At 47.8% G+C, this 21,113-nt stretch overlaps 1 protein-coding gene across 1 annotated transcript; it reads right to left on the bottom strand.

Moving 5' to 3' along the window:
- Window positions 1-190: 190 nt before the first annotated feature.
- LOC120837284 (glutathione hydrolase-like YwrD proenzyme) lies at window positions 191-20,990 on the bottom strand. The gene is made up of 3 exons (XM_040206514.1): window positions 20,844-20,990; window positions 18,789-18,883; window positions 191-506 (listed from the first exon to the last, which is right to left on the bottom strand). The coding sequence occupies exons 1-3, from the start codon at window positions 20,988-20,990 to the stop codon at window positions 191-193; spliced, it is 558 nt and encodes a 185-aa protein (XP_040062448.1).
- Window positions 20,991-21,113: the final 123 nt, after the last annotated feature.

Genomic DNA, 21,113 nt, shown 5'->3' with positions numbered 1-21,113 from the left:
TAAAATCCCATTAAAATCCCAAGTACCCAATGCCTTGAAAAGTTCTGACCATTCATCTTGAAACAACAAGAATTGTCGAAATAAAACGAAGCAAAAAAATGCAGCCCTATTATTGTTTTAATTCAAGATTTATGTAATTAGGCACTGATAACTGTTCCATACTTTCAATCCCGTAGAGTTTATCTCGATTTCAAACTAGCTGAGGTATAAACAAAAACGAAAGCGTTATGCTTCCTTTCGCGAGCGCTGTGTGCGGTTTTCTCTCTGTAAGCCACGGTGACACCGCCACATCTTTGATCTGCGCCGCACCAGAGAACGCCATTTCCAGTCCCGTGGCCATCTGATCCACTCGTCTCGGGGTCCCACCACCTGCCCCTGGCGATGACGTGGACGTGGCCCATGTCCGATCTATCGATGCGCTGACGACTTGTTTGAAAGCGTGTCCTCTTTGCTTCAGGCACTCGATTAATTCAGCGTCGACGTCATCTTCCACCGCGAGTGGGTCACTGAAATGAAAAGAAGAGGGCCTAATGTACGGAAGCTTGTTAGGAGGACAGGCACTTGTGCGATTGGACTTAACATGTACCTTACGTCCATTTTATATCTGGCTCATTAGAGAATGACAGTAGGTAGCAGTCTCAAGACGACACAATTTACACTTTTGGACCTGGGCACTACGTAGCACACAATCCTATACAGGTCTATAAAATAAACGTGTAAAGGGTAAATACCTTCTTTAACGAAAATAATCCCTGGAGAAGGGAAATGGGAGGGACAAAAGTACAAACACAGCTAGGTAATCGTCATTCTTGTCCAGCCCGCTCGCACCTTTGCATTTACTTGCATTTTAATAATAACATTCTTTAATTCGGCATCATCACCTTCGCGCTACATTGTTAAGGCTTGCCTAACGAGCATAGTGCTCCCACACTAAAAAAAGAGACTTCTCGGCGTAAACTATTTTGTGCTACGTCACCAAGGCTAGCGTAGCCTCCCCTCCACGGTACTCCAGCTTTGTGATTGCTTTACTTGGTTTCACCTTACGTCCAAACGCAGCAGACGCTACGAGGTAACGGAAGCAATCAATCGGCGTGAAAAGCGCCAGTCACTGGGCCATTTTTCCCATGATGAATTAACCTGAGATTGAGCAAAACATAAGAGGGGCAGAAAATTGGCAAGACGACACCTAAAAGTAGACAGGACGACGGAGGAAGTTCTGGCCTTCAGACGTCGTTCTGTCCATCTTTTGTCCCTTCTACGCTTTGATGTTTCTTTTCTACCCCGGGCTCAGGTTACTTCAACGTGGTGAGTACTCATCAGCTCGCCTGCACCCTTACTGTATTTTCTCCGGGGCCTTTGATGATTAGGATTGGTTCAGTGATGATCGAACGCGTACAGAAACATGACGAACACCATGATGGTGCGCTTTTAACGCTCTCTGATCCATCCCCTCTGCTCATAGCGTCGACTACGCCAGGACTTAGAGGGATACTGACAGGGTACTTATGCTCGCCGATGTCTTTAGTTGCCCATGACATATGAGAGCCCAAGTATCCAGAATACAATTGGCAGCTCGAAATTCGGTTTCTTTCCGCTCCAATACCGCCAATCGAAAACTGGCCGGTTTGAGTCACGCTCACTTTCTTCTCTGTGGTCACGAGCCGTTTTCTAAGGTTTAGACACGACCACCAAATTTAGTCGAACTCGTGGGTCATTGAAGACACACGCTCAATATCCAAAGTAGAAAGAAACCTGAAACCCATTTTCGTGGCTTCTAAATTCTGCAAATACGTTGATTGAAAACAAAAAGTTGCACAGAAAACCGGAAGCCTTCTGTGCGAGCACTAGGCCTCAGTGCTCGCTCACCTTTGTTATGTTCCCAAGTGTTCCGTGCGGAGCCGCGGGGCGGGCCAACGTGGGCTGCGGGCTCGCAATACAACTTTCCATAAAAGCGTATTGGTGCGCGTTCTTTGCTGTCTTTGTGTGTTCTGTACGCACAATTTCTGGCTGGCCGCGATTGCGAGCGAGCACTGGTTGCACAGGGATTTTGCACGTGTGGACTGTGATTTTTGGAAACAGTGGAAACGCCTATAGTCAAAAGTACAGACAAGAGGGAGGCGCACATGAACACATTTTAATTTATCTGAATACGGCGGTGCTGTTAGCTCCACTATTCAGATGATGTGACTCCAGGATTTGAGAAAAGCACTTTGTCTCAACTAATCATGTTCAGACGCAGCCGATGCTACTAGCGCCAGCATAGCGTTGAACGGTGCTTGCACTGCACGAGCGCGCGTTCTTGGCAGGGACGCTGAAAGTCCGGTCCTCGCGCTCTTGGGTCGCGAATCAGCCCACGCTCTTGGGTCGCGAGCAGACGCCACGCGCGGAGGATCACGAACTGATTCTCCGCTGGGTATAAAGGTCCCTTAGGTAAAGGTACCTTTATGGTCGTGTGAATGGGGTATTAGACGAGGCAGAGGGACAGCGAATGGCTTCAAAGTGGTCTGGGATCGGAAACATCGCAATGAGGGATGCTGTAACAACTTGTTATAAGCTGAAATCAACGTTACTAGATTAGCTCAGTTACGGAACTGCTCATAGACGCTGCATGCACAAGCAGTACCCCCCCCCCACCCCCCCCCCCCCCTTCACTCACCGAGACTCGCCTGCCGTCACTCGACGCGCCGGACGGCTGCTTTGGTAACTGCACTGTATCCTATCGGATGCGTGGATTTGAAGCACGGCGTCTGAATGGAATTTCAGCTCTGCTTTTTGGAACGCGCACTTATGAAACAAAAATCTTGATGGCGCTTCGAACGACGGCAGGCGGATTCAAGTGAGTGAGGGGGGGGGGGGGGGGGGGTACCGCTTTTCACGTGAGTTCCACAATTGAGGTAAACTAGTAACGTTGGCTGAAACGAAGTAATAACCATGGCAGCGACCTTTGAATACAGAGCTTCGGATTCGAATCCACCAGCGCTCCCTTTGGGCCCGAAGTTCCGATGTCAAAGTTGTCAGCAGAAACTGCGAGACGGCAACTTTCGACGAGGCTGGTTTATAACTTCATTTTGGGCGAACCTTGGGGCAATTTCGTTCTCATTTATTATTTTGTATCAGTGTGGCGCATGAAACGTCATTAGGCGCACAATGACACGATTGGCGCAGCAGTTCCATCCCTTCAAATTAATCGCACGGCAAACGGTACCCGCAACGCTGCAATGCTATCTGCAGAAAGCAAACAAACAAAAAAATTTAAAAAAAAAAAAACACAGAGGAGAAGAAAAAGCGCGTTTAAGTGTAGCCTTCTGATTTCCGACGCACGCTCCACCTCCATATCAATCCGACATCCGTGCACAAGTTTCGTTTTCGGTTTCGAGGAGTTTCGTTTCTTGGCTTTATTAAAAATATACGTGACTCTGTAGCGAAATATCGATTGGGTAGTCTTCTGACACCATATTGGATAGCCTAATAAAATAATTAAAAAATGAATTTTTGGAGGTGTCAGTGTTTCTTTAAGGTGAAACAAAGTTTAGTTGCGCGAGCGCATGCGAATGATACGAAAGATGAAACCCTGTGCCTTTCCAGCTGCACGGGTCTGCAGCACTGTGCAAGTTACGCTCGCCTTGGCCACGTAACACGATCTGGTTGACGCCGAGTGTAGGTTGACAAGCCTTAGAGATAAACCTCCATAAAGAAAGCAACCGCACGGATTGGACACGGCAGCAACGTCAGCTATCGGCTGGGATTTATGTCCTCGCCGATTGAACACGAGTTCCACACGAACGCTGACGCTGCACTCCTGTCCAATCTGTAAACTCGATTTTGCAACGCAGGAAACTTCAACACTAATGCCTCCTTATCTAGCGGGAGTTGGGAGAGCTCCGGTACGCTGAAAATGGTAGCATCAACAAAATAAACAAGCGTAGAAAAACCAGCAACCAATTTAATGTTGTTAAGGACCCTTTTGGTTTAGTATCCTCAGTATCTAAAGTTCTGCCAAAGCGCCACGACGTAGTGCGCTCAATTGCTGGTTTTGAAAAGATGCGCGGACACAATCATTACGAGCCCATTTCTCACTGCCGCCAATTTGGACATAAAGAGGCCAGTGTGGTCTTGCGTTAATGATCCCTACAAACCATATGCTCACATTAGTACACTCCATAGTCCCCGACCAGCGAAGAAGTGCAGGGCGAGGCAAGCATCTTATCATCACTCCTTAGACTATGAGATCGCGATAGAGGCCGAAAAGTATTTGTCGCGATCTCATCGATGAGCCACACCCGACGTTTCTTAAACAGTTGGCGAGAAGTTAAAAGTTTCGTAATTAAAGCGGACCTATCACACACCGTTTTAGAGCAGGATAAACTCCTGCTGTCTTAACACTGATACCGTATTATTTGTTTTGAACTTAGCAGTAAAAATAAATGACCTTAGTAGCATTTTCTTGTGAAACATTTCTTTTTCTTTAGTCGCTTAATTAAAGTTGGAGAAACAAAACATAATAATTTTGACATGTAGTATGGAATATCTATAGAACGGTGCCGGGAGAGAAGAGACAACACGAATCTTCAAACACAGCTGAATAAAAAAACCCAAACAGATCAGAGGAAAACACGGGAGATAACGATGACGTCAAGCGTGCTCAGGCAGGATACACGTACCCCAATTGGGCACACATCAGCCCCCCCCCCCCCCCCCCCCTTCCCGCCCCCTCCCCCAGACTCCGCAACAAATGGGTGGTAGATTGCAGCTCAATACCAACAAGAACAACTGCGAACATGGTCAAGGTGAAGAACCGAACGACCGCTAAGCAACCAAACGAATGAGGTTAACCAACTACTAGCAGAACAAAATAAAAGCTGTTTTGGGCTGAGAAACGTTTTCATGTTATTGCCCGGAGAAACGAAGTTGTTGGCAAAAACAAGTCGCGTGCCTATCTATCATCAACTAAAACAACATAGTTCCTACAGGAAAAGATGATTCGCTAATTCTGAACACTCACACGTGTTTTGCACCGCTCGTTCATGTTCAATTAACCTGTCCTTAAGTAACCTAGAGCACAATGAGCGATGAAAAACAAATTCGAGGGTTGAGAATCGACGAATCATCCCTTTTCCTGTTGCAATTCTGTCGTCAGTTGGGAAAATAGTGAAGTGCTCCACAGGGAAGGGGATTATTACAAACGCTTTGTGAGAGTCGTTGAATTTTTTTTAGCAACATGTCCGTTTCTCTAAGCAATAGCATGGAAACGTTTCTTAATCTATGCCCGTTTTTGATGCGTTACCATTATTACCTACATGAAAGCAAGATTGTATGTCGTCCATCCGGGGACCAAAGATTGGAAAGAGAAGCGCGCCGCGTAGAGAGCAGGAGAGGAGTGAACGACAAAGACGAGAAGGATGTGGCCTCATGGGGCGGAAGCCAATGCGGATGCAGAGCGAGCCTGAACCTGCAAGTGTGCGCAGCGCGTATGCCTTGGGTTGGGCTACAAAAGGGAGTCTGAACCAAGTGCTAGCGCTGGTCTAAGTAGGTGGCAAAAGAAGACGGATTGTGAACCGCTGAACAGTGAAACCAGAGTCAGGCATCCGATGCCGCTGCTAAATGTGCAAGGCGGGCGAACGAGACAAAGGACCGGAAGCAGCGCCTTGCAAAAGAAACCCCAAAAGCCGGAAAAAAATTAAGGGAAGATTCATTGGTGGATCCTTAGGGAATGCGTTAGCACGATGTTTGGGAAACGCCACATACGTTTAACACGACGACGTTTGAAACACGACGACGTTTGAGACGTCGTCGTGTTTCTTCCACCCAGTCTCAGGTGGTCTAAAAAAATTGTAAAGCCACATACGTGTTTGCGGGGAACTCTAACACCAGCGAGTTTTCGTAGATCGTTTCCGCCGTCCCGCAATGCTTTCCGCAATGCGCTACAATACCCGGAAATCTACAGTCAAGGCCATGGGCGCGCAGGCGCGGTAGCGGCTTCTTCGTTGCGGAGTGCTTAGCGGAGGGGGAAACGCGGTCTACGAAAAATCCCTACTGACCCGGTAACCAAGTAAAAAAGTGAAAGCCGCTTACAACTCCCTGTAACGCCGAATTAGAGCGCAGCTCTTGAGGAGGACGAGGGAAGGGTACTGGGGGGGGGGGGGTTCAACTAACCAGGGGGGGTCACGTGACCTTGGGGGTCACGTGACCCCCCAATGCCGATGATGTCATCACTGACGTCACTGATGACGTCATCAGTGACGGTGACGATGCCGATACCGATGACGTCATTAGTGACGTCACTGATGACTTCACCTGTGATGATGACGATGACGATGCGAATGTCGGTGACTTTTCAGTGACGTCACTGATGACGTCATCAGTGATGATGACGATGACAATGCGGATGCCGGTGACGACATCAGTGACGTCACTGATGACGTCATCAGTGATGATGACGATGACGATGCGGATGTCGGTAACGTCATCAGTGATGATGACGATGACGATGCGGATGCCGGTGACGTCATCAGTGATGATGACGATGACGATGTGGATGCCGCTGACGTCATCAGTGACGATGACGTCATCGGGGGGTCACGCGACATCGGCGGGGGTCACGTGACCTCGGGGGGTCACGTGACCTCGGGGGTCACGTGACCTCAGGGGAGTCACGTGACTTCGGGGGATCACGTGACCTCGGGGGGGGGGGTCACGTGACCTCGGGGGGAGGGGTCGCGTGCCCCCCCCCCCACGAGGTCACGTGACCCCGGTGGGGGGCTCGCGCGGTGCATTATGGGACATTTCCCATAATGCACCGCGCGGTTACGCCGACGGCGACGGCGACGGCGACGCCGACGCCGCTCAAGCCGGAAACGGGCCCCTAAAAGCTGCGCTCTTAAAAGAGGGAGCAAAAAATAAAGGAGGCAAAAGAAAAAGCAAAAAGAGAAAAGTGAAAGGGTCAGAGTAAGCCTTCCCCAAAGGGAAATTGGTGGCGTTTCCCAATCGCCAAGTATACGCAATCACGAAGGATCTGCGAAGGGATCTTCCTTTAATTTTTGGGAGAACCGGCGCACACGTCACCGAAAAACCTGTCACAGGACAACTGGTCACATCGGCGTTCTGGATCTTGGCCTTTCGGCCATAGGAACACTCGGCCCAGGGGACGTTCATCACCGGAAAACGGGTCGCAAGGTCGTCTGTCTTTTGGAGAGACAAAGTCAATCTTGCCTTACGCATAAGTACACCAACTCATGTTTACAAACAAACCGGAGCGCCCCTAGCGGACGCCACCGGTGCCGCGCATGCGTGATGGAGTGTGGGCAAGAAGCTCGCCGTCTCCCCTAAACAAACCATTGGAATGCGATGTGGTCGGCGTCGGTTGGAGTCCGTGTGCCCTTTTTCGGTTTGGAATTGTTGAGTCGACGTCTTCCTAGCAATTTCTGACTACTTTAGTTGATTCAGAAATATTAACGAGGCTCGTTACACCGCAAAACTTCGCGTGAATAACGTGACATGTCGCGATTTATTCCGTGCGGACATCCCAGGCGATGAGATTTCGATCGCTATTTTCAATCGCGACGTCACTCGGGCTACAAAAGAAGCGTTGGCGGCAGCTGCTATGCGCAACATCTGCACTAAAAATCGAAAGCAGAATCGGCCCTTGTGAATCAGGCATAAGATGTGGGTAATGGCCACCGGAAGCAATAACAAACATACTTTTTATTCACTCTTTACACCCAGCCTACTTACCACGAACCTTCAAATTAAAATGTCTTGTGAGGCCTGCACCCCCTTCTTGTCGCAATTTTCTCGTCAACGTGTGGTCTACGGGCCGGTGTCGCTTGAACGTGCAGACGGTAACTTGCAAAAGCAGACGACTTAGAAAGGGCGTACGACAGTTTGAACGATAGCACGGCCGTTTGAAAGACAAGACGCACTGAACGTGATCTGCGGGTTCCGAAGACCTCACAGTTTTCCCAAACTTACACTGAAAAAATAATGTGACCATCTAATGTCTCCATAAATTCAACCGAAAATGCTTCTCCCACAAACAATCGCGGTCCAACGACGTCTGTTTTAGAGCGCAGCTCTTGGGCGCCCGTTTCCGGTTTGAGCGGCGTCGGCGTCGGCGTAACCAAGGTCACCCCAAGGTCACGTAACCCCCCCAAGTCAGCCCAAGGTCACGTGAGCCCCAGGTCATGCGACCCCCGAGGTCACGTGACCCCTCCCAAGGTCCCCCAAGGTCACGTGACCCCCCAAGGTCACGTTACCCCTCTCACGGTCGCTTCAAGGTCACATGACCGCCCAAAGGTGTCCCCCACGTGACCTCCCAAGGTCATGTGACCTCCCGAGGTCACGTGGCCCCCTCCCCGAGGTTACGTGACCCCCCTCTCCCCCCGAAGTCACGAGACACCCCCCTTCCCCCGAAGTCACGTGACCCTTCCCCGAAGCATATTAAAGAATGGGGAGGAGGAGGAGGAGGAGGAGGGGTCTACCCTCCCCTCAGTACCCTTCCCTCCTCATCCTCAAGAGCTGCGCTCCAACTCGGCGTTACAGGGAGTTGTAAACGGCTTTAACTCTTTTTTGTTTTATTTTCACGGCACTTATTTACGTTTACTGACGAAGCGGGCAGAAAAATACGTAAAAGCTGATCTTAGACACCTTTCCCGGCTCTTTTGTTGCAGCTCCAGTCGCGACGTTTAGTCAAGGAGGCAGGTCTTAGTCTGGTTTCTTCCAAAACAACTCCGCAATGACCGGTCATATTTAATATAATTAATTTATATATATATATATGGGTGGTTTCATCTCAAATCGTGCAGGCAAAAAGGGTCGAATTTTTAATTTCGATGAAAAAAATATATGTTATGGCGCCGTTTCTATAACCGCAGTCGACACAAACCGCAAGTTCGTCGGATTTTTCGTTCTCTACTTATTAATTTTTAAAGAGGCCGCGGCGAAAAGCAGCGTTTTTCACACCCGTCGTGCGTCGGATGTTTCGCTTGATCTCCCGCCATGGATTTTTAGTCCACATTATATTATCTTTTTTGAAGCACTCTGTGTACACATTTAAAAGGCTCCAATACCATGAAATAATTTTAGGCCTTTTGGTTTTTTTCTGTAAAAATGTCAAAAACGCCTCCTCGGTCAATTGTTGACGAACTTTGACAATTAATTACTGGCGATCTACTTTGGTTACATTGATATCTTTTATGTCCACGGAGAGCCCAAAACACGCTCTTTATATTTATTATAAAATTCCTTGGCTGTAGAAAATATTCGTTGCGGTACATTTACGTTAATATTATGCAAAAACCAAAAAGTACCATTTTTGAAATTGATTTTCTAAAAAAAAAACATTTTTTATTTTTTTTATTTTTTGTTCAAATGTAGATATGATAGTTGTCTACACGAAAATCAAGCCTAGAAAGTGTATATTTTGTTTGCATGTTTTATATTTAGGCCTCAATATCGGAAAAAGACGTCTTTGTTTTGCAAGACCTAAGTCAGACATAGCGACCCATGCGTCTCTATGAATTGTGAAAAAGTTTTCTTGAATTTTCTTCTGCATTTTGTAATCAATTATAAACGGATTTTGTGGTATTGAATATTTATGTATGTTTTGATAAGAGCGGGAACCATGAGATACATGTCTAACCAAATCAGCAGGCCTAGTAGACTTTCAATAACCAAAAGGCACAGACGTTGTATTGTTTCGATTTATAAACCTTTCAAAGTAAACTAGTACGACTAGCTATTAGCTGTCATATTACTAAGTTAAAGAAAGTCACCACATCGTCGACATATTATATACAATTCTTTACGAAACCAAACATTGGGGCTTGTTCACCGCACATCGCACAGGTCACCAGGGAATGTCCTTTCACTTCCGTAATACACAAAAGTGGTGACACTGAAACGGTCCGAAACACACAGAGAGTGTGTCATGGAGAGGGGTAGGAAATAAAAATAAATAAATAGGAATTAAATTGCCCAACTCCAATCTTAACAAAAATTGCGATAAAAAAGAAATTATTTAGGTTCGAGCGGTGGCAAGGCGATAGGTCCACGCCTGCTGGAGAGTCAGACAAAGAACTCGACGGCACGTAAAGGTAAAACAAAACAAAAAATCAATAATTTAATAAAGACGGGATAACTCAGCCGCACATGGCAAAAACAATAACCAACTCCCCCGGACATTCCCTAAACGGGACGCAACCAAATGCGTGCGAACACGCTCTCTACATCACCGCCAGGCCGCTACGCCATGACGAAATAAACCCAACAACTGAACAGTGCTAACAAACAGTTAGTAAGAAAACATTGAAAAAAACAAAACAAAAAAACAACGTTCAGAAAACCGCACCCGAGAAACAAAGTTCAGCGGGGCGAAGAAACACACACGAGTCGGTCCCACGGCATTGAAGTCTGGCAGGATGACGGCGTCCAGATGATGCTCGAATCTGTTCCTCCCTCTATTACGCACATCCACAACGGCTGTGCGAAAGAAAGTGAAGAATAGAGTCGAGCAGGCGATGCGCGAGAAGGTAACCGAGACTAAGCTTCAAGCTTCTTATCGGGAGATAAGAAGCTTGAAGCTTCATCTCCCGATAAGGCTAACGTTTCATCTCGGGAGAAGCCCACTCTTCACAAACGGTTATAGTTGACAAGGAGGCTGACTTCGACCCAACTAGTCTCCGGGCAGAATACAAACACAAGTATATTTACCAACACGCTCGTTTTAATGTCAGTCTCCGGGCTTTGCTGTTTCCAAAAGAGATAACCCTTTATAAGGACAGAACGAGCGGGTTGGTGGGGATAATTAAACTTAAACACTCCCTTCTCGTTTTCAACCTCAAGTTTAATAGATAACCCTTCGGTGCCATCGGATCTCCCCGGAGAGAGAGAGAGAGCACGGCCGTTTCAAGGTAAGGATAGGGCGCTCGAAGCTAGGGCAAACAGGCGGTATCGTTTCACGCATGCACGGATGGCTGGTTTCAAATTTCCCCACATCCCTAACGAAACCGGCCATCTTCGTATGTGCGTCTGCGGGATTTCTGTTCCGCGCCGCCGGTTTTAGCGCGCACGCGGCGTTGTTTTGGCTGGCAGAACAGTTGTTGACTGTTCTGCCAGCCAAAACAGTCAACAACTGTTGACCGTCGACATTGTAAGGTCGTGGTGTCCTCATCCTTTCAGGCAACGATTCCTTTGCTTTCCCTTGTGCAATACTCTGACAGACTCCTCCTGGGTGGCTGTCACTCTTCGCCGCGTCAACGACACAATCGTACCATTTCACTCCTCGTGATACAGGGTGCGCTGCTCGCTTTACTGTCACGGGCCGTCCCATCTAACACAACGAGCGCGAAAGGTTGTGGTCATCTGCTGGCTCCGAAAGGGCGGGACGTTCATGCAGGCCAATGAGGGCCCCGAATCAATAAGACGTCTGCCGACTCCTAAGCGTTAAAAATTTACGACACCTGCTGGTCTGTTAAGAAGTGTTGCTTTCTCTTTTTGGAACTCCTCCGATGTAGCTTGCCGCCTATAATAAAATTTAAATAATCAATAAATATATCAGGGTGGAAATGCTGTATTTCATTTTTATGTGGGAACGTTTAAAAAAAGAAAACAAAACTATTTCCAAGCTTGTGAAGACGCGTAATTTGCAAGTCCATTTCGAGCCGTAAAACACGTTTTTGTACGATATTGATGCTTAAATCTAGAACATACAAACAAAATATACACTTTCTAGGCTTGATTTTCGTGTAGACAACCATCATATCTACATTTGAACAAAAAATTAAAAAAAAATAAAAAATTGTTTTTTTTTTTTGAGAGAATCAATTTCAAAAATGGTACTTTTTGGTTTTTGCATAATATTAACGTAAACGTACCGCAAAGGATATTTTATACAGCCAAGAAATTTTATAATAAATATAAAGAGCGTGTTTTGGGCTCTCCGTGGACATAAAAAATATCGGTGTAACCCAAGTAGATCGCCAGTAATTAATTCTCAAAGTTCGTCAACAATTCACCGAGGAGGCGTTTTTGACATTTTTACAGAAAAAAAACCAAAAGGCCTAAAATTATTTCATGGTATTGGAGCCTTTTAAATTTGTCCACAGAGTGCTTCAAAAAAGATAATATAATGTTGACTGAGAATCCATGGCGGGAGATCAAGCAAAACATCCGACCCACGACGGGTGTGAAAAACACTGCTTTTCGCCGCGGCCTCTTTAAAAATTCATAAGTCGAGAACAAAAAATACGACGAACTTGCGGTTTGTGTCGACTGCGGTTTTAGAAACGGCGCCATAACATATATTTTTTTCATCGAAATTAAAAATTCGACCCTTTTTGCCTGCACGATTTGAGATGAAACCACCCATATATATATATATATATATATATATATATATATATATATATATATATATATATATATATATATATATATATATATACATATATATAATATGTACGGAGGAGTACGAGGTTTATATACCTATGTACATACATATATTTCTTCCTCATATTCTTTGGCACGGTATATCGCAAAATCAAAATACCTCAAGAGCTGCGCTCTAATTTAGCATTACAGGAATTTGTAAACGTCTTTCAATTTTTTGTTCTGTTAGTAGTTGATTTACCTCATTCTTTCTATTGCTTAGTTGTCATTCGGTTTTTCACTTTGACCATGTTCTCAGATGTTCTTGGGCGTATCAAGACAGAACCTACAAGCTCTTTGTTGCGGCGACTGGTTTGGGTGCTGATCTGCACCCTCATCAGATACGTATATCCTGTAGAATTAGGCCAACTCGTTGAAGGCCCACTTGTCGACTGACAAGTAGTACAAGGAAAATTTGTCGGATAGGGCAGTTCGCCTCCAGGCCAATTCGTAAAACAAAAAAGAGGTAAAGGGGCCAATGGGTCGACTAAAATCAAACGTGGTTTATTAAAGTTATTGTAAGTGCTACCACTGGGTGAGCTTTGGTTAAGAGAGGAAAGGGTAACAAAGGGGCCCCCCTATTGAGTCAACCACGAAAACTTTGCAAGTCACTTTGTAAGAGTTATCTCTGAGGGCGTGGATGGCCACTAACATCGCCTCCTTTTGTTTCAATCACGGGGCGTTGGTGACCTTCTTTATAAAAGTGCAGTGAAGTTTCAAACATGAAAAAGCCCGATTTAGTAGAAGCATCCGGTAGTGCATCCCGGAAGGCCGACTTGTACTATTTCATAGCAGCCAAGCTCTGCGTGAAGAAGTTCAGTCGGCTGCACCCTGGGACTAGGAAAGAGTGGTAGAATGACTGATTCATTGGCGGGTGGTTGTGGTGTATGTGAGGGAGCTCCCAAGGTAGCAAAACCTCTCTGTTGGCTTGTATGTGCTTTCTATGACTGTTGACTTATTCGCATACATTTGTTTACATGCTTTCGTGGTAGGTGTTTTAGCCCAAGTCAAGAGGAGACTATTTTGAACCAGCAACTTATCTTTGTTTATCGTTCACTCAGATATTATTTCATTACGTTTTTTTTTGCGTTCTCCTAGACAGTCTGTACATTGTGCTCGGTTTCGACGCACTCCTAAAACAACTAATCACACTGCATCATATTGCTTTAACGTCTGTGGGAAACGAGGGAGTCGGGGCGGATGGCGCGTGACAGGCCGTCGAACAAAGAGTCCCGAGCAGGCGCCAGAGAGTGCGTGCTGCGCGAGGCTGGGGCCGGGCAGGAACGATGGAGCCGTTCTGGCTGGTCTGGTTTATGGCGAACCCCGGAGCAATCCACCAGCGAGGTTCCGAAGGGAAGGCTGAGCCCTGGCCATACCGGCTTGGGCCATGACGATCTCGGAGTGGTTTTGCAGCGACACTTGGACTCCGAGAGCCCGGGTCAGCTAGCCTACGCAGCGCTGTCGTGGGAAGGCGATCCGCCGGCCTGGACATGGAGTCTGGCTGCGAGCTCTGAACGACGGGTTCTGACAGGTGAGGTCATCCTACGAGGCAACCAGGGTCTGCGGGTCCGGCATGGCGGCTCTCGAGGACGGGCAACTGGGAAGTACTGTAAACCGCTTCGCCGTACCGCCTCGTTGCAGTGCGTCACTTTCTGGAAGACGACCGATGCACATGCCGATCGGGTGGCGATCATTAATAGACCCAGAATATCACAAACAATACCACAAACGGCGCCCAACGTGGAGCTCGGTCGGTATGTCCTTGCTTCTATTCGTCCAAAGGGAGTCCCAAGGATTCGTTGAGCGGGTTGTGTCCTAATGCTAACGATGCCCATTGAGAGAAAGTCTGTTGGAATTCTGGCAACTTGTCTCACACCTGAGCTCAGCAGGTACCACTTCGAATCGAGTACCGAAAGGACTCGAAGGTCGAGATTGACGACGTGCTCTCTCGGGCACCCCAGAAAAGTGGTTGGGAGGCGGTGATGCTACAGGGGTGGAGGCGATGAGCGTGGGTAAGATGTAAGTAAGTCGTTTTCGGAGGCAGAGAGGAGACACCGCATGTTCGCTGGAAGGCAGGATAACAACTGAGAGAGGAAGAAACAGCCTAGACTCGTTGCAGACTTAGGATTTGTTTTTATTAGGATTTAGGATTTCAGACGAGAAGAGAGATAGAGAATTTAGGCTTGGGTTATGCGGTGAGAAAGTAAGCGCTTGTCGAGGCCCAGGGTGCGGACAGGTTTCTGTCAGCATTTGTCGGAAAAATTGCGGGAACAGCAGTTGACACCGGGAACGCTTGCGGACGAGTTTGTTAGCGGGTGTCGGAAAAATTGCTGGGATAGCAGTTGACACCGGAAATGCTTGCAGGTGATTTAATGAGCACTACAATTCGTATCTGCTGGACCAAGGTGGCTTGTTGCTTCGCGTCATCCCAAGAAAGAACAGAGGGCAGAGGCACGAGTTTCCCTTCAGGGGGGGAGGGGGGGGGGCGGGTACTACAAAGCTACGGAGGTGCTTTACAGGATTATTTTTCGACTTCACATTGGCCAGTCGTGGCAGTGATACCATGGCTTTTAATAAGTTATGTTGCTTCATGACCTGGCCGGAAATGAAGCGGGAGATATTTAGGTGGGCTTGTAGATGTCCAGCTTGCCTTGAGGCGCGTACTGTTCGAGCGAGCTTGCTCGCTCAGCTGCCGCCCCCTCCGAGGACCGATAAGTCCCTAGAGCCCGTATTCGTGTGGACGAAACGGGTCGCTGACGCTCACATCGTGTCGCACACTGTGTACGCGGCCGTTGCAGAACGCGGGTATGGTAAGGACATCCGGCTGCGGAGTTTGGATCCCTTCTCTTGCGCAGAAGATGGACTAGGCTTACACCATCATTACCTAGACCGCTTTGAGCAACGCAGGTATTGGTTTCGCCGCATCGCTTGCACCTAGGTAAGAGCCCCCGCCTCCCCTCCTCCGAGGTATATACCCGAAAGTCGTGCCTTACGTCTGGGCTTCCTCGGCGAGATACAAACAAGGAGTTTGGCCCGCTTCACATTGCTGACTTGAAGGAATGCTTCCGTCGCGATGGGGAAAGTGATTAACATGAGGTTGCGGTAATACAGAGGAAATCTTCTGTTCCTGGTGACCCAGGAGCGAGCTCCAGAATGCGGACTAGCGGTACACGATCTGTGGGCAAACAATTTCGCCGTGGAGGCTATGGTCACTGCCACAACCTGCAGCAGAATATGTTTTTGTTGTGTGTTGTTTCAACACTTTGTACCTGGCAGATTGGTTTCTTGGAAAGACTGTCATGGACGGCGCCAACCAGCCAGTCCACCGGGAAAAAACACAAACCCATCCGTTTTCCCAAGTGCTCAGGGTGGCTGACACTTGTTCGGCCAGACGAAGGGCTCAAGCGGGCAGTTCTACGCCCGTGACGACCTCCAAGCGGAACGGGGCAGCTCCGTCCACGTCGGGGGACCAACTTAGAGAAGGCCCCTGCTACATCGTAGTGAGTGGGACAGCGAGCGACTGGCAGGTAAACATTGTCTGCCGGCTTCGCTAGAAGAGCCAGCTGAGGCCGGCACCAAGATAGTCCAACGCCGAGGGTACCATCACTACCTACGCCGCTTTCGGACGCTGCAACGTGGCCACTCCGGCAACACCAACAGCAGCCGCCTCTCCGACACCTTACACGGCCCCGACCAGAGTTTTCACCTAGCTGCCTTCTTAATCCATCGACGTGGAAGAACTCTTCCCTTAGGCCCATGAAATCCCGTCTACCGGAAGTCCTCAGAAGACTTGACAGGAGGGGGGGGGGGGGGCGGAGTGTGGAAGAGGACAGTAAAAGAAGACGGGGTGGAAGTCACATGACAGGCGGTCAGCCGAAGAGTCACAAGCTGGCGCGAGACAGTGCTTAATTCGCGAGACTGGTTCCGGGCAGGAACGATGGAGCCGTTCTGCCTGGACTGGCCCATGGAGATCCCCGGCGAGGTCAACCAGCGAGGCTTTTGACCAGGACCGGAGGGGAGGGTGTGTCCTGGCCATACCGTCCTGGGTCATGACAATCCCAGAGTGGTTACGCAGCGAGACTCGGGTTATGATAGCCTGGGACAGCTAGCCTACGCAGCGCTGGCTTGGAAAGGGCGATCTTCAGGCCTGGACGCGGATTTCGACTGCGTCCAGACCTGCGACTTCTGACGAATATTTTGATTTTTGTTGGCGAAAAGGCACTTTCGACAAATTATTCGTACTACGATTTGGCCTAACAAATCGCCCTGTTCTACGAATTGTCATTCTGCCAATTGTCCGTCAATGAAATGGCTTTCAACGAATTGTCCGAGACACGTATAATCTCGTTGCGTACACGTGAAGGCATCGTTGTCTTTCGTGTATTTTCTGTCTGCTCTGGTTTGGGACTTGGCTGCCTATTTAAGGTTGTGTTTCGAAAAATTCATATCATATGTGTTTTGTGATTCATGTTGAAGGGTCCCCTTGTTTCCCCATACTCGGGGGTTAAAAATGTCAGTTGTTTATTCAGCTCTCCTAGGTCCTTGTATTATCTCTGACTGGTGCGTCCAGCATCACATTCCGGCCATGCAGCAAAAGCGGTCCCGAAGTGCCAACAAATGACGTCACAAAAGCCTGAGAGTTATTTAGAGAGCCTTTCTAACTGCTCGATCAGGGTCACGTGGTTTATGGGCCGCAATCGCAATACAAGCTGCGAGTAGGTGCCGAAAACGTTAATTGTCTGCAAGCGTCTCAGCCTTTCCGCCTTCTTTCGTCCTCACCATGCGAAAACGCGGCGCATGGGTATTCGCGACAAAACTCCGCAAGAGGTGTCCGCCATTAAATTACAAATGCTTCCCATGGTCTGAGATGGACCCTCTCCTTCAGTAGAGACACTCTGACCGTGTTCCAAAATTTACTCGATCTTACTCCAGCGTAAGGGTTTTGTACCTTGGCGTTCTAAAACCGACCCACGTCCAGCGTTTTTTCAATCTGTGTTGTCACGTGACACGACCCGCTGGAGTAGCTCGGATCCATTTGGGTAAGATTTGGAACACAGCCAAAATGTAACGCTGTGAGGTGTCGCGATCCTGGTGGTCGGACGAAGGCGTTAGGGCAAAAAGCTCTAGCAAACGCAAGTGTCGGTATTTCCACAGCGTCCCAACCCATGGCAACCGAAGTTTCCGTGGACTGCCAGCTGGAGAGCGACCTGCAGCGGAACAGGCATCTGTCGCATCTAACACCACTGCTGCGACGTTGCCAGGGTCGCGGCCGGCGACAGACTCACACTTGCATAAAGTCCGCAAACGGAAATCGGTAGACCGTTTTTTTTTTTTGTTTTTTTTTTCTTGAGGGGGGGGGGGTGGGGACATGGTAAACGCACCAGTCGGAGAAGCGTTCCAGGCTTCGCGCTATAGTATAAAGTCACTGAGCGCTGCTCAATTTGTGATTCGTTGTTCGGTGTTATTATCGAATTATGTCTCAATCTTACTGAAGGCGGAGCAAAAACAAGCTGCTCAGGACTCACCACGCTTAAAATCTCGATGACTGTAGGAACAACTGTGCGCTGAGTTGCAACGCGACCATTAAAGGGGCGATGCAACGACTTCTGTATTTTGCGAAAAGAACCGCTTAGTATGAATCTCTGACGTTAATGACCTGTGAAAACCTGTTCGTTTTTCACCACGCGCAATTGAAATCGCAGAAAACATTAAAGAAAACCGAGAAGCGTTTACCCCGTCAACTTGCAGCCAGAATGAGCGGCCACGTGATCTGGAGCCGATTATATGCCGCCAATATTGATCATAGCCACGCGCTGGGGTTGGCGAGGCACAGGACACGCGTTGAAGTCCAGACATTGTTATCTTTAGGCTATTGTCGTCATTGCAGCGAGTAGACACGGGCCACTACCCAAATGCTTCTCAAGCTATCGACTATCACGAGCCCCAATCCGGGGTCCACGCAATGCTCGAGTACAATCTATGAGCCGCATTCAAATATCGTCACTGGAGGATACTGCGATCCCCCAGTTACATCATAAAGATTCGCAAAGGAGATACTGAAAAAAAAAACGCTGGCTTCTGCCCCTGAAATTACACCGCAACAAAGGAGTTTCTTGTCCAGTGGCGTTGCGTGTGAGTATCCTTGAGTCCCTCTAATGCCAGTAAGCTCGTGTAAAGTGACAAAGCATTCGAATGGGAACTCTTTGCTCCACCCCAAAAAGAACGCATAAAGTTGCTACTTCTTCGCCATCTTCCTGCTAATGTAACGTAGAAACCTTTTTGAATTTTAAATGTGGAATAGGTCTATTAATTACTGCAGAAAATGTGAAACCATGAGGCCAGGAAATGATGGCCATTATACTCACTCCGGATGAAGCTTGCGGCCCCATCCTATTCTGAGGCGCGGTTTGTCAATCGCCTCTTGGGGGTTTAGACCGTGCTCGACCATGTTCAATAAAACCTGAAAGACGAACAATTTCCGTTGTAACGTGCTACCTTTTCGGCTAATCACGATGTTGTTGTGTCGTGAAGACTACCATCATTGACACCTTAAAAAGCTCTGGGCGTAGAGAATCTTGAGGGTTTTATTGTAGCGACCACTAAGATTGATGCATTAGCGAACGCCGGAAAAGGAATTGCAAACCAAGAAGAGCAAACATAATAAATTCATTAAGTCTTCTTAAGAGACCACAGGGGTGACACCGTTTCAACTGGTTCGTGGTCGCAAAGTAACGACGATGCTGGACGCGATGTTACCCCACGAACCGGCTGTCGATGGATGCGACGACGTCCAAATGATTTCTCAACGTGCAGAAGAAGTCCGTCAGCTCGCCAGACTTCGTATTCAAGCCCAACAACGTGTCGACACTGGCCGCTACAACCTTCGCCGTCGGGACGTCCACTTCCAGCCCGGAGACCGGGTATGGGTCTGGACACCAATACGGCGCCGAGGTCTCAGCGAGAAGCTTCTCAAGCGCTACTTTGGACCCTGCAAGGTTCTTCGCCGTCTCGGGGACTTAAACTACGAAATGCTTCCCGACGGAACTCGACCATCAAGACGACGTCAACCGCAACCCGAAGTAGTCCACGTCGTGCGCCTCAAGCCATATTACGACCGATAGAACTTCGGACTCTCGTAAAACTGTGAACTGTGGCTCGCAATTCTACTGTCCTTTTGTTGTGGATTTCGTGTTTTCGGTTTGTGCTGCATCGGCACGATGCGCTTTTAAAGGGGGGGGGGGGGGCGGATAATGCCGCGCGCAGGGTCGCGGACTTGTAGAAGATTCTTGTATATTCTTGCTGCGTACATACCTTCTATCGCTCATCCCTGATTTTGTTGTTCTAGAAAGTGCGTGTTCATTCTCGCCCCGAGCGCGCTACGCTCGAACCTTCTCCGCCGAATGTTCGAGATAGTGACTCACTCTAGATAAGAGGCCACCCGCAGCCTTGTCGAGTCAGTTTTCGCCCCAGCGTTCGACTCTGCTCTTTCGCCGACTTCGACGCCCGCGACCCTCTACAGTTATCTTTTGTTTCCTCCTTTATTTTGGGCACAAGTTCGCCCGATTAAACGTTTAGTTTACTCAGTTATTTGACGCCTCATCACTTGTCATTCGTGACAATACGGCGCTAATAGTTTAGAGCGCATTGGAAAAATATTTTAGCCAAGCTCTGCTTCTAGAACATACGTAATTCTAAACCAAAATGTTTTTTTTTGTTTTTTTTTTGTGATTTTTTGTTTTTTTTTGTTTTGGTAATTGCAAGGGGCGGATGGAAATCGTCCGAGTCTGCTACGGAGATTTACCAACGCCGTTGATCGTCGAACTGCGATGTTTTGGTTTTATGATTCAGCTTAATAACGCCAATAATTTATAAAAGCAACTATCCATAAAAAATATAAAGCAAAAAAAAAAGAGCTAATTGCAATGTCCAAGTGGTGCTGGTGGGCGATGGTGTGATCAAAACAAACCTGATGGTAACGGCTGGGCGTTGAGTAATCTTAAAGATTAAACGGTCTTCGTAAAACATCTGTAATTCAATATATTCATCACCGGCAGTTTAAGCAACTCAGTCAAGAGAGGCATAAATTCTAGTTAAGTTGTCTTTTTTATGTTAGCAATAGCACTACAAACCTTTATGTGGCGAAGTCATGAGATAGAGATCAATGTGTTTTTCATTATAAATGTCGGAGCCTAATTTGTTCTGTAGAGTTTTGTTTTAAAAACAATATTGACTTCTAGAACTTTATCTCCACAAAATGTGCCGTGACGTCCGCTCCCCTTGTGCAGGTGTAACCGCCTGTGTCGAAGCTGGTACACGATTTCGCAGATTTTCATCAGCTTCTCAAACGAACATCCAGTGAAGCAACATTGTACTAATACAATGCACCTTGAATTGGGCTCACTGTTAAGCAGAGTAGTTACCTGCAGGACTGCTTGCGGTTGTGCACTCCCTCCCATTGTACCAACTAGAGACAACAGTTTTCCCGAGGAGCTGTCTGTGACCAAGACAGGCATCAAGCTGTCAAAAGGCTTCTTGCATGGTGCTGCGCAGTTGGGGTGTCCAAGCATTGTGTTGAAACCATCGCCACGTGACTAGAAGTACAAGTTCTGAAGTAGATCGAGAGTCACTTTCAAGAATCACCACATCTAAAACATGCCTTGTTAGTATACGAGCTTTCGGCGGGGAATATC

The sequence above is a fragment of the Ixodes scapularis genome, unplaced genomic scaffold (genome assembly GCF_016920785.2).
Source record: "Ixodes scapularis isolate PalLabHiFi unplaced genomic scaffold, ASM1692078v2 ptg001583l_1__unscaffolded, whole genome shotgun sequence".
NCBI classification, from domain to species: Eukaryota; Metazoa; Arthropoda; class Arachnida; order Ixodida; family Ixodidae; genus Ixodes; species Ixodes scapularis.
Note: the sequence above shows the minus strand (reverse complement) of the source record. Positions and strands in the feature narration are given on the sequence as shown.